The sequence below is a fragment of the Epinephelus lanceolatus genome, chromosome 10 (genome assembly GCF_041903045.1).
Source record: "Epinephelus lanceolatus isolate andai-2023 chromosome 10, ASM4190304v1, whole genome shotgun sequence".
NCBI lineage: Eukaryota > Metazoa > Chordata > Actinopteri > Perciformes > Serranidae > Epinephelus > Epinephelus lanceolatus.
In genome coordinates, this window is record NC_135743.1 from 23,966,345 (window position 1) to 23,979,490 (window position 13,146).

The 13,146-nt window shown below is 40.3% G+C and overlaps 2 protein-coding genes across 2 annotated transcripts; one reads left to right on the forward strand and one right to left on the reverse strand.

Moving 5' to 3' along the window:
• The first annotated feature begins 823 nt into the window (after window positions 1–823).
• LOC117265302 (potassium channel subfamily K member 5-like) lies at window positions 824–6,029 on the forward strand. The gene is made up of 5 exons (XM_033639721.2): window positions 824–1,128; window positions 1,792–1,903; window positions 3,424–3,590; window positions 3,686–3,854; window positions 3,971–6,029. Exons 1-5 carry the CDS (start codon window positions 943–945, stop codon window positions 4,690–4,692), a joined length of 1,356 nt encoding a protein of 451 aa, XP_033495612.1. The 5' UTR covers window positions 824–942; the 3' UTR covers window positions 4,693–6,029.
• LOC117265303 (serum paraoxonase/arylesterase 2-like) lies at window positions 4,907–13,079 on the reverse strand. Its single transcript, XM_033639722.2, has 9 exons — window positions 12,949–13,079; window positions 12,633–12,700; window positions 12,350–12,405; window positions 12,041–12,206; window positions 7,408–7,531; window positions 7,120–7,320; window positions 6,919–7,000; window positions 6,139–6,267; window positions 4,907–5,170 (listed from the first exon to the last, which is right to left on the reverse strand). Exons 1-9 carry the CDS (start codon window positions 13,029–13,031, stop codon window positions 5,009–5,011), a joined length of 1,071 nt encoding a protein of 356 aa, XP_033495613.1. The 5' UTR covers window positions 13,032–13,079; the 3' UTR covers window positions 4,907–5,008.
• Window positions 13,080–13,146: the final 67 nt, after the last annotated feature.

A 13,146-nucleotide genomic window follows, 5' to 3' on the forward strand; every position in this document is an offset into this window, starting at 1 on the left:
TCCTTTAAAAGAAGTGTGAATTCCCAGAAGGTGCAGCACACCTCTGTCTGGCAGCTGCCACAGCTGGAACATCTGTCTCAGTGTTACCTCAAAACACAGAGGCCAGTGTTGGCGCTTTCCCAGTGGGTTAGTCGAATATATCTGGCCTTAAAGGTGTACATTTAGTAGCCTATTGTACTTTCATAAAGTTGGAGGACTCAAGAGATCCAAGATATCCTGAATCAGATAGATAGATAGATAGATAGATAGATACACAGACCCCAAAATATTTCCTTTCAGCTTTCACAGCGTGTTCTCACACTTGAGGAAAACACCTCTTATCCTTTATCGTGCTGAGCAGCAAGGATCCACCCAGCTGTGTGTTGAACATAACTCCAGCCTTCTGGATGAAGATAAGAGCAACTGTCATCATCAACACACAGCAGCACAGCACAAACACACGCATAATACCACTGTGTGAAACTTGGCCAGCTGAAGACAACATGTTGCCCCCTGGTGAATGTTGCCATAATAGTTTCCTGCAGGTATTCTGCTACCAAGTTGAGAAATTATATATACATAGATGAACCTAGGCCTGTTAATTCTATATTGAAAATGAGACAAAGATATGTCAGACAATAAAGACATAAAGACAATTTAATGTCATTTGTGTGAAGACAGAATAAAACCATATAGAGTATTTTCATAATTTTGTGAGACTATGTGTGTTTTTGTTTTTCCCCTAAGTTTATTGTCAAAATGATCATTTATAGCCTAATTTAAGTTGAATGAACTGATCTGTGTGAACAATGGAGCTGAGGTCAGTCCCCAGTGAGAGCAGCGCAATGCTCCCCCATTATGTTTCACCAGGAAGACAGCAGAGCGGGTAGGATAGCGACAGACCTCACAGGGAATAAGAGCTGCTGAACTCGCCGACTCAAAGACTGAAGTTATGAGTTTAATATGGCTGATAAGGGTCCGTTTTTAACGTCATGTATTATTTTCTACTTGTCGATCGGGGCCGCGATATTCCAGATTCTCGAGGAGCCAAACTGGAAATCAGCCAGAGAGGAATATATCCTACAGAAGGAAAGGATTTTGAGGAACTATGGCTGCTTGACAAAAGAAAGTCTGGATGAGATTATACAGGTATGGATCTGTTTGGAGATGTGTGACAGACATAAAAATAAATCTGTAAGAGAGGTTTTCTGTTTACCATAAGTTTCACCAGCTTTCTGTGCGTAATTTTGATTGATTGACCAACTAACTCAGCTCCCATCAACTCTCCTAAAGCTATTATATAAAAGTAATTAAGTCAAACAGCTCTTTATTACACCGTGTTTCTATAGACAAAGTATATTAGAGCATAGACATTGTGAAAAAAAGGGAAGTTTGTCGCCTTTACACGTCAGGACGCACAGAACCTGTTTTTCCTGATTGGGAATCAACAACCATCAATCTGGCTGAAGCAGATCAGGTGACAAGGAAACAGCAAAAATCTTATTCTGTCCATTTGGTCACGCATGTTCCCATGAAAGTTGTGAGCATTCATGGTTGTTCCAGCACATGGAGGAGTGCTGAGCGTGAAGGTGCATGTCTCAGTGCTACACCTCAAATATTTGAATGTTTGCGCAAGGTGTGTCCGCGTTAATGGCTGCGCGAGTTTCACTGTTGACAAAAGTTTAAAATCAGCCACAATGAAGGTTTTTCAATGAGTTTGTTACCGGTGTTGTAAAGGGGAGGGTAGTAGCGGAAGTGACAGTAGTTTGTGAATGGGTTTTTATTGAGGCTTTATTGTGTTTACTCGGCCAGGTTGTGTCAGATGCTGCGGGCCAAGGTGTGACCATCACCGGGGAGAAACATCTCAACACGTGGGACTGGGGGAACTCTGTCATCTTTGCCGCCACTATTGTCACCACTATAGGTTTGTATCACTTCTACAGTGTTTGGCGCTAATATAATCATATAATACTAACATTATATAGTGTTAGTTGATTCTACTCACTACTTATTTGCTACCAGCCATAAGTGGTGGAAGGTAACTAAGTGCAGTTTTGAGGTACTTTGATTTACATGAGTATTTCTATTACTCCACTACATGTCAGAGGGAAATATTTTACTTTTTACACCACTACATATATCTTACAGCTATATAGATTAAGATTTAACAAACAAAACACATGATCAATAGTGTGTTTTATATTAAACTAACAATATATAAAGGAGTTTGAATGAGCTACACCTCCACCAGCTGTAACATTAAAATGCTGCTCAGGTGTTAAAGCATCAGTGATAGTAAATGATATGATTGTATAAAAGTACTTGCACAATATCAGATTTTATTACACACTTATCATGGCCAAGTGTTCACAATAATGATATCATTGCGATATCTATAGAAAATCTGACATAAATATTGCCATCAGTCAAATCTTTAACCTTGATTATTGTGCTTTTTGTCTCAAATCTCAAAACTGGAGTGTAGTGAGGTGGAGAGAGAAGTCTGTTACCATAACTGTTCAAAACTGTACATTTATGGATATTAAAAAGGCAACCAAATGGTGTTGGGGGAAGGAGACAAAGCCAGAGTTTAGGAGGCACTGAATTATTTATATGATATTATCATATGTGTAATATGAACATGAAATCAATAGTACATTTTAAAATATCACAGTGATCATCAACATCAGTTTATCACTACTGGATCACTAATGTCTAATGATGTAACTCTCTGAAAGGGACCAGTCTGTCCAAGTACTTTTACTTTTATACTTTACATACCTTTTGCTGATAATATTTTTGCACTTTTATGAAATCTTAAATGTAGTACTGCTACTTGTAAGAGAGCAGACACAGCAGTATTGATACTTTTACTTTAGTAAAGGATATGAGTACTTCTTCTACCACTGTTATCCATTTCATGAATGCGTTTTGCAATAACAAAGAGACAGAAAAAACTCAATGCTGCTTTGTTATAAGATAAAAGTTTTGTCAGTGTTTTATACAATGATCATAAAGAACACAAAAACTTTTGCCAGCTTTTGAAATCATCCGACGATTAATTCAAAACTGCGAATCCCACGACCCTGATTAAAGAGTTACTGTCATTAATAACTGCAGGTTTGATGGCTTATAATGGTAAAATATACTGTTTATATTTTTTAATTTTAATTTGTAACTGATGGATTTGTAAATCAACTTTTTGCAACTGATGGAGCAGTGCACTGGAGAGGTGTTCCTGCAATATTAATACCTCAGCAAGTAAACAAGATAAAGCCTGTAACACTACAGGATGATACAGTATCTGTTTTTCAACCTGGCTGACCAAATTTCATCCTTACTGCTTTATTTCCCATTAAAAAAGGACTAATAGATGACTTATTAACCATTAATAAAGCCAATAGTACATTTCTACCTTTACAAAATATTTCTTATATTTCTCAGGTTATGGTAATGTTGCTCCGAAGACTAAAGGTGGTCGTGTGTTCTGCATCCTGTACGGTCTGTGTGGGATCCCCCTGTGTCTGGTATGGATAAGCGAGCTGGGTTCGTTCTTCGGAGACCGGGCCAAACGTTTGTCCCAGGTTATGATCCGTAAAGGCATTTCAGTGGTAAGAAACTTGCTGAAAGCTGTTAGTATTTGCCTTAATGCTGTGTTTCTACTGATATTAGATAAAGATGTTCTGTATTTTCTCCCCTCTGTCAGAAAAAGGTCCAGTTAACCTGTACGGTCTTATTCCTGTTATGGGGGCTGATCGTGCACCTGGTGATCCCTCCATTTATTTTCATGTCTCTGGAGGGGTGGAGCTACTTAGAAGGCCTCTACTTCTCTTTCATCACTCTCACTACAGTTGGTTTTGGAGATTATGTGGCAGGTTTGTTTGATTTATGGCATTATGCAAGTCAAGTTAATCTCAGGTTAATGTTTATCTGAGGTTTTGTTAAGTCCTTTGTTATGAATGTCACATTGGTGCACTGACTCTCATTTCAGGAGTAAATCCAAACATGGACTACCCCAGACTGTACAGAGTGTTTGCAGAGTTATGGATCTACATGGGCCTGGCCTGGCTGTCTCTGTTCTTCAGCTGGAACGTCCACATGGTGGTGAAAGCTCACAAGGTGCTAAAGAAAAGAAGACACAGGCACAGACGCTTCTACGACGAGGAACCCCCGCCCGAAGAGGAGAAGCACAGCCCAGGAATAAAGCCGGACGTCATCGACATCTTCAACTTCCTATCAGAGAAGGACGACGACGACTACGGCACTGTCATCAAGGAAATAGGAATCACAGCAAATAGAAAGCCTGCAGACAACATAAATCGCTCCAAGAGCTGCAGTGACATCTTGGTCACTAACATCCAGACCCTGGATCGCTCGCCGCGGCACAGACGCATGATCAGCATCAGTGAAGTGTTCATGAACACAGAGGCTATCGTGCACAAAGATGAACACAAGGTGCATCCTCTGAGTCCTCTAATAAAAGAAAGCAGCGAAGACCCTGAACCTGCAGAGTGCGTGAAGTCGGACAAAAAGGAAAACAAGGACAGTCCTGAATCTGATTCAGAGACTGCGGGTATCACCTTCACTGTACCTCCTGAGAATGCTACAGAGGAGGAAAGGGTACAGCATCCTGATGGTGGTGGAGGGACTAGATTTACAATATCAAAGGTTGTAGAGGAAGATTTGTTAGTTGATAAGGATGAAAAAGGGTAAAAGATCTTCTCTAAAAGTCCTTTACTTTTATCAGAAATGTGGAAATAGTGTTATGTGAAGGAGTTTTAGATGAAAATATTATAAATACTGTAATGTATAAAAAACAAAGTGCATTTCATAAAAATGATTCTAAATGAATGTTAGACAGTTTACTGCTTTAAAATGACATGCACTCAGTGAGCCATCAGGTAAAATACTACTCTTCGTTTGCAAATTGTGAATCAAGATTTTATTTATTTTTCCTCCTACATTCATCCATCTCTTTTCTTACAACATTTCTTCAACATTCTTGATGACCCTCGATGCAGAACGCAGATTATTTCAAATCACAATACAGGGCTTTGTGGAAAACAGAGCCAATTAGCAACTTCCCCTCGTAGGGAACTGCTACAGAGGAGGCCTGGAGCACGTGGCCGTTATCAGCGTACTCCTGGGTCACCACAGGCTGCGCTGAGTGAATGTTCTTGATCCGGATGACCTGAAGGAAACAGGAATAAAGTCATCAGGCAAATTAAATAACAATTGTGACGCCCGTCATCAGGGTTTTGGCTGACCGGGAAGGGTCAGCTGAATATGCTCACCAGGGTCCATAGGGTGTAAAAAAAATTGCACTCTGTCTTTTCCTAAACACTTTTCCTTGAACTCGATGGAAAAAGTCATGAGGTCAGGGAAAGATGGAAAGACTTCATAAGGACTAATGATCCACCCGAGGTCAACCGTGGTGCTGAGAGAATGAATATAATTCCACTGCATTTACACTAAGTTACATAATTATGCAACTGCATTTTGTTATTGATATCGCTCTGCTGTGGTGAAACTAGTGTTCCAAAGATGGACTATTAAAAACACATTTTAGATTCTTCGCCCTGTGTGTTCTTACCATGCTGAAAATACTACTTCATTACCAAGGTTAATCATGCTCACCTTCCTGTCCACTCATATTAACTTATCCTTTGTTTGCCTGAAAGGCACGTCATTTTAAATGTTGCTGAGGGAACTGTGGAAAGACTTTATCGCCTTTCCTTTTGTAAAGGATGATCAAGTGTACCCTTTGCTAAAGGATACAAGAAAGGAAGCACCTTCAGCATGTATAGAATCTCTTATCATGGCTGACACTTTGATACTTCCAGCTCATTTCACTCAGTAAGAAAAAAAAAAAGATTATTTGACTGGAGCCCGCGTGTTCATTCTGTCATCCTGTTTTGCTTTTGTACATCAGCACCTCCACAGCTGACATGACACATCCACACATTGCTTGCATTGTTGTTATTGCTGATCTAAACACTCTCTTTTTCTTTTGTGTTGACCTTAATAAATTATATTTGTTTTAAGAATAACTTTGTGTGGACTCTCTCCTTGTCAAGTTCCCTGAGCCTGTTTGTGACCCAAAGTTGAAATATAATTTCATAAAAAAACAACAACAAACAAACAAACAAAACCACTAACCTCAGAGCCTGGTGGATCTTCAGGGTTATACGGTGAGATTTTCACAGCATTTGGGTGACAACCCAGCCATAAGTCACCTGTCCTGTGGTCCACCTCGATGTTATCGCAGAGTGACCCAACAGCTACAGACTGGTTGGAAACATCAGAGTATGTACAGTAAACTATAATTATATTCTGTCCTCTGGATATACTGATACATAAGTGTAGAATAAAGCATGTATGAGCATTGTTTTTAGGATTGTGTGTTTGTTTTTGTTTTTTTGCGGGTAGCACAGTGGTGCAGGTTTGAACCTCTGGCCAGCTAGGGCCGTTCTGCGTGGAGTTTGCATGTTCACATATCAGTGTGGCTTTTCTCCGGGTCCTCGAGCCAAAGGTAAGAATGTGAGTGTGAATTGTGTCTGGCTCTGTGTCAGCTCTGTGAAATGAATAGCACTCTCACATCTGTATGTCAAATATGAAGTTATAGCCAGCAGATGGTTAGCACAGCTTAGCATAAAAAGTGGAAACAGCTCACCTGGCTCTGTCCAAATGTAATAAAATCCACCTACTAACACCTCCAAAGCTCATTAACCAACACATTATACCATGTGACTTTAACGAGTCAAACAATGAAGTGGAAAAACAAAGATTTGGGGTTTTACTGAGGGGTTTCCGGTCTTTATTAAAAGCTAAGTTCATTGGTTGCTGGCTGTAGCTTCATATTCAGCTGATGGTAGAGTCGCAAAATTGAACTGTTCCTTTAATTTTTTTTTTGTTGAAAATAGGAAAACACTGTATTACCTTAAGATGCACCAACTGTTCCCCTTCTTGTCTCTCATAAACCTTAATCTCATGGTTGATAATATCTGAAACATAAATATACCTGAAAAAGAAAAAGATTCCTGTTTCATTATTTTAGCATTGCAAATGAAACATGTTACTGTGCAAATACATTCAGTAAAACATGCATATTCAGTGACTGCTAAAATGAATTGAGAAAACCGTTTGTCAGGTGATATGTTGATGCCGTTCCCAGACAGGATGCCACTGGCTGCCACCCGCACTTCCTTTGGACTGTAGTACACCACATCACACCAGTGGAGACCCAGCAGCACAGTCACAAAGTGGAGCACCTCGTTGGTAAAGGAGTGATCGTTTGTGGCATAGAAGCTTTCCACTCCGACTGCAACAATGTCATTTACACTGAAAGACAAGATGAATCAGATAAAACGCCACAGAGACTGTGAGATGTAAAATGTGCGATACTGCGAAGGGTTAATATGTACATACCTGTGGAGTAATGGATGGGTGATGGTTTTTAGATGCACAAGCGTGTTCTCTTCAACAAAATGAAAGATCTCCACTTGGCTTTTGTGCTGAGGGTGGTTGACAACAAACAGGTACACAGAGTCATCTGCAAACAAAGAGCAATGTGCTGTGTGTCGTCATTATTCTCCTCCTTCACCTTTAGAATATGAAAATAATAGGTTGAATAAACATGACTTTCTGTTAGTGTTTGACTCGTGTTCTGTTATAACTGTTGAGTCATTGCAATTATATTATTATGTTTTACTTAAGGTTTACATCCGTAAGATTTCAGATTGATTTGACGACACTTGTGGTCACTATGGTAACAGCAACTGTGGTCTAACACTAGAAAGATTCTAGAAAATAACTTTTTTTCCCCCTAATTTTTGTAGTCACATTTTTGATGAGTGATTGCGGTCAACTGTAACCCCTGTGACAAGCACACTGCGTTTCCTGTGGGTCCTTCACAATAAAAGCCACCCTGTGTTTGTCCAATTGATGTCTTTACATTTGAGGCAACATCAGGAGCATCAGGTTAACATCAGTAACTTAAGACAGCTTTAAGACTGGATTACATACTGCATTCCTGTGAATCAAATCCCCTGTATGTGTGAAGACTATTTTAACCCCTTGTGGGAATGGCAGACTCTGCCACTACCAATCAAAGCTACAATACCAGAGGAAATTACTGAATATAAATACACTAAATGAGTGCTGCTTAAGAAATGTAGGCCATAAATAATAGCTCAAATCTGGTTTGATTTTTAATGAAATTTTATACATTCTAACTAAAAATTGTTTTCTTATTGTTCATTCCTATTATAATTTGTTTTTCCTTATTTTATCATTTTTTTAGGGCTGTCAAAGTTACGCGTTTATGACGAGTTCATCAAATAACTTTTATTGCCACAATTTTTTTTGATGCACAGTTAATGTACGTACATTCTGTAATTATGACCTTTGGCCCACCTCGTAGTTTGGGGAATCAGGAAGCGATGAGGCAGTAACATTGTAGCTGGCAAGCAGAGACAGACCTCTGTGAGCAGAAATAGATTAAGAAAGATGTCTTTTAAATATCAAGTTCAGCTTAAAGCTCTGCTGATGGTTCTCTCGACAAGACCAAAGTTATTCACATGTATTGTTGATGTGAATCGAGTCACCACCTGAGTAGGTTGAGCTGCTTAAAAAAACAGGAGGTGTTTAGTTAACCTTTACAAGTGTAAAGTTGGACAAAACATTATGTTAGTATTACAAAGTTTAATGTCACATTCAGGTCATTATGTCCATCTGTTGTTGCTTGTTGGGCTGGAGTTTACCACGGTAAGCTTTCAGCATATTTTTTGAGCATGCAGAACCTTTGAGGTTATTCTGGAGAATATTCTGAACAGTCTTTGTGATGGTTTTGGATTGTTGCAGTAATAATAAACATTTGTTTGCATAAAACAAGCATATTTGTCAACTCCCATGTTGATTAGAGTATCAAAAACTTGAAAATATCCCTTTAAGGAACATTTAGAACACATTAAAAATGTGCTAATAATTACAATAAAATATTTTAATCGATTGACAGCCCTAATTATTTTTATTATGTTCTTCCCTATAAACCGCTTCTTAAAATTTGCTAAATCAAAAACTATTCTAAAAGAGCTAAGAAACCATGAATAAAAGAGTTTTTCCAGTGGCACAGTTTTAAAATCCAAAACCACTATATCTTCAGTCTATTTCCATATTTTTCTGGGCAAAACACACACAAAAAAATCCTCCAAAGTCTGCTAAGTAATATAAATAAAACCCAAATTCTTACTTGCATATATGAATGCAGGTCTCCTCCATCTATTTTTATCTTCTTTTTTTTAAATGAAAGTATATTGGGTTACCTCGTCACCAGTAAATTACAAACTAGTGCACATGAGTTTTGCTCACCAATCTGCTTTACCACAAAGGGCCGTATTACTGTATATGCTCAGGGCTTTGTTGCATGAGTCAATGAATTCGTTGCCAGGTACTTTCAAGGAAATCTGTGGTTGTACAGTAACTACCGGTTTCCCATTCTGGTCCTTGCTCTCTAATTTACTTATTATACGTATAACATTTTGCCTTATCATGCATCATGAGGTCCTGAAGGACAAGCGGAGAGCTTTTAACTCTGGAAACAAGGAGGAGCTGAAGGCCGTGCAGAAGGAGCTACAGAGAAACATCAGGCGGGGAAAGGAAGGATTTAAAAGATGGAGGAACAGCTGCAGCAGAGCGACGTCAGCAGAGTCTGGAGAGGTCTGAAAACCATCTCAGGACACAAACAACCAGACTCCCAGGCCAGAGGTGACCAGAAGTGGGTGAATGATCTGAATCTGTTCTTCAATAGATTTGATCAGTCTGTCCCTCCCCTGGCCCAGACATCACGGCTGCAACCCCCCTCATCCTCACCTTCACCTTCCCCCCCACCTACACTCCTGGCACACTGCTTCGACACCTCCCCCACCTCCGCTCCCCCGGACATCTCACCACCCCCCACCTCATCACCCCCACCCCCAAGCACACAGCCCCCCTGCTCCAGCTTGTCCTTCACTACCTGTCAGGTGAGAGACCAGCTGAGGAGGATAAAGATGAGGAAGGCTGCGGGTCCAGATGGCATCAGCTCCAGGCTCCTGAAGTCCTGTGCAGACCAACTGTGCGGGATAGTTGAAACCATCTTCAACCTGAGCCTGAGGCTGGGAAGAGTACCACAGCTGTGGAAGACATCCTGCGTGGTACCTGTGCCCAAGACTCCGCACCCCAAGGACTTCAGCAGCGTCAGACCGGTGGCATTAACATCACACCTCATGAAGACTCTGGAGCGACCCAGGATTGTGTATCGGACTTGGTTGTCTGCAGTATGGGGGCCCCGCAGGGGACGGTGCTGGCACCGTTCCTCTTCACCCTCTACACTGCAGACTTTTCATACCACACCCCCACCTGTCATCTGCAGAAGTTCTCTGACGACTCTGCCATCGTCGGTCTCATCACAGATGGGGACAACAGGAAGTACAGAGAACTGAACCAGGACTTTGTGGACTGGTGCCTGAGGAACCACCTTCAGATCAATGCGGGGAAAACGAAAGAGCTGATGGTGAATTTCCGCAGGCGCAGACTCCTCCCCCCAACACCGGTGAACATTCAGGGAAAGGACATTGAGATGGTGACATCTTATAAGTACCTGGGTGTTCATCTTAACAATAAACTGGACTGGACCAATCACATAACAGCACTGTACAGGAAAGGCCAAAGCAGACTCTACCTGCTGAGGCGGTTCAGGTCTTTTGGAGTGCAGGGGGCGCTCCTGAAGACCTTCTTTGACACTGTGGTGGCATCAGCCATCTTTTACGGAGTAGTCTGCTGGGGCAGCAGCGTCTCGGCTGCAGATAGGGAGAGACTGGACAAGCTGATCAAGAAGGCCAGCTCTGTCGTGGGATGCTCTCTGGACTCTGTGCAGGTGGTGGGAGAAAGGAGGATGACAGCCAAGCTGTCATCTCTGAGGACTAATGACTCCCATCCTCTGCAGGAGGAGATAAAAGTTCTGGAGAGCTCCTTCAGCCATAGACTGATTCACCCAAAGTGTGTGAAGGCACACTATTGCAGGTCCTTCCTGCCTGCTGCTGTCAGGCTACATAACCAGCACTGCTCACAGTAGACTGCACCATGGACACTTTACTGACACTTTATTGACACTATGGACACTTTATGGACACCACAGCTGTCTGCTGTTTTGCACATACAATCACTTGCACTAGATGTGCTCCCTTTATCCACTGCTCATTTTTTGCTCATTTTCATTCACTGCTGCTCATTATTATCCACTTCCTATTATTTTCATTATTATTATTATTATTATTGTTATTGTTATTTATCGCCGTCTCTTGTATTTTTGTACTTATTTGCATGCCTAGTTATTTAAGTTTTTTAAGTTTAATTTTGAAATCTTTACTCTAACTCTTTCTCCTTGACTGCTGTAACACTGGAATTTCTCAATTATGGGATCAATAAAGGTGTATCTTATCTTATCTTAACATTTTGCCTTTATTGTTCTTCAACAGAACAGAGCGAGCAGCAGAGACTCACTCCCAGTCTGTTTTATTTGGCATTACATCAGCGCTCACCATAACTATAGTGCCTTACAGACATCTTTTGATGTGAAGAAACTGGCATTTTGTTTTTGTTTTTACTGTCTTTTCCAGTCATTTTTCATACCATTTGGACAAAGACTTGTGTTTCCAGTGTTAAAGTATATACAGGAAACTGGTTGTTTAAATGTTAAAAATGACAAGGAGCATCAGCATTCATAACCTATCATCTAAAAGATACCCTTTGGGACCAGTATACTGTATATTTTAACCTCAGACTATTCAACATCTTACTTGTTGAATGACTTGTGTAATAGCTGAATTGAAAAATAAGATATTTTACGGGAAACAAGAAGCACATGAGAGGGTATGATTAAAGTCATATGCCTTCACAACAATCAGTGAGAGGTATGTAAGATGTCAATATTTTTTAATCATTTTCTTCAAATTAATTGTGATATTTGAATGAAGTAATTTTCTCTGTTCTATAGTAGAGATGTTGCACTGTTGTACTTTACCTGCTTCATCAATGTACACACTGATGCCATGTGGGTTGAAATCAGTGAAGTCCAGCTCTCCTTTGATTTGCAGCTCAACTGGAGTTGGTTTCGGGTGCAGCAGATCCATAATGTAGATTTTCCCTGGTTCATCGGAGAATGAAGGTAATCCAGGATATTTCAGGCCCTGAAATGGGAGGCACTGTGTGTAAGATGTTGGTGCAGATCTGCTTTATGATAAATTTTAAACTGTATACCCACAATTTAACATCATGGATTATCTAAGGAAACTGCACTGATGCAGTGGTTAATGCTAAAATGTTGACATACTGTGCTCAGGAAGGCCAGTCCATCTTTGAGTACTGTGATATCCTCTGCTCCATATTCTGCACCAAACAAAACCAAAATGGTTATACTTCTCAGTTCTAATATTACCGCAGTGTTGACCCTTGACCTACTGTCAGTAACCTGGACTTCAAACTCTTCATCATGCGAGATAACATTTGACACAGACATCCACCAACTCAAGAAACGTGTTTAAATTACAGAACATTTTACAATGTAAATCCCACAATTAAGACAAGGACATGGGCATGAAGTTAAGAGTACCTACCAATATTCTGTAAATAATGACAGTTGAGGTGTTTCACAGGTATTTCTCTAAAAGCAAGGACCATTTCCCTGCAGAGAAAATAAAATATGGCAGAACCTTTCATAGCACAACAAAGCAGAACCTGAAATCTACCATTATTTATTTTTGTTTCATTAGTGCAACTTGGTTACTGTTAAATTTGTAGAACTTGTCCTCTTCCTGCTTTCCTTTACTTTATCTTTACAACTACCACAGTGTGCAACAACTGTCCACACATAGAAGACATACAACTGAACCCCAACTCTACCACCATATATGGATTCCAAAAAATACTTACTTCACTTTAAGAAACCGGTGTCCAATGAAAGCTGCAAAGGCAGCAACAACAGCAGCAACCAACACTTTCTTCATGGCAGCCATGCTTGAGGAACTTTTAGAGTGCACTTACAAGGCTGCACCAAAGATGGAGCCAGAGTGCTCACCCAAGAAGCACCAATGTATATTTCTCAAATCAGAAGTGAATTCTTGAAACTAC

Coding starts and splice junctions, on each gene's coding strand:
- LOC117265302 (XM_033639721.2), top strand. CDS start 943: ATGGCTGATAAGGGTCCGTTTTTAACGTCATGTATTATTTTCTACTTG. Junction 3,591..3,685: donor TCCGTAAAGGCATTTCAGTG/GTAAGAAACTTG, acceptor CCCCTCTGTCAG/AAAAAGGTCCAGTTAACCTG. Junction 3,855..3,970: donor TTTTGGAGATTATGTGGCAG/GTTTGTTTGATT, acceptor CTCTCATTTCAG/GAGTAAATCCAAACATGGAC.
- LOC117265303 (XM_033639722.2), bottom strand. CDS start 13,031: ATGGCTGCCATGAAGAAAGTGTTGGTTGCTGCTGTTGTTGCTGCCTTT. Junction 12,701..12,948: donor CACCGGTTTCTTAAAGTGAA/GTAAGTATTTTT, acceptor TTTTCTCTGCAG/GGAAATGGTCCTTGCTTTTA. Junction 6,268..6,918: donor AACAGTTGGTGCATCTTAAG/GTAATACAGTGT, acceptor GTTTCCAACCAG/TCTGTAGCTGTTGGGTCACT.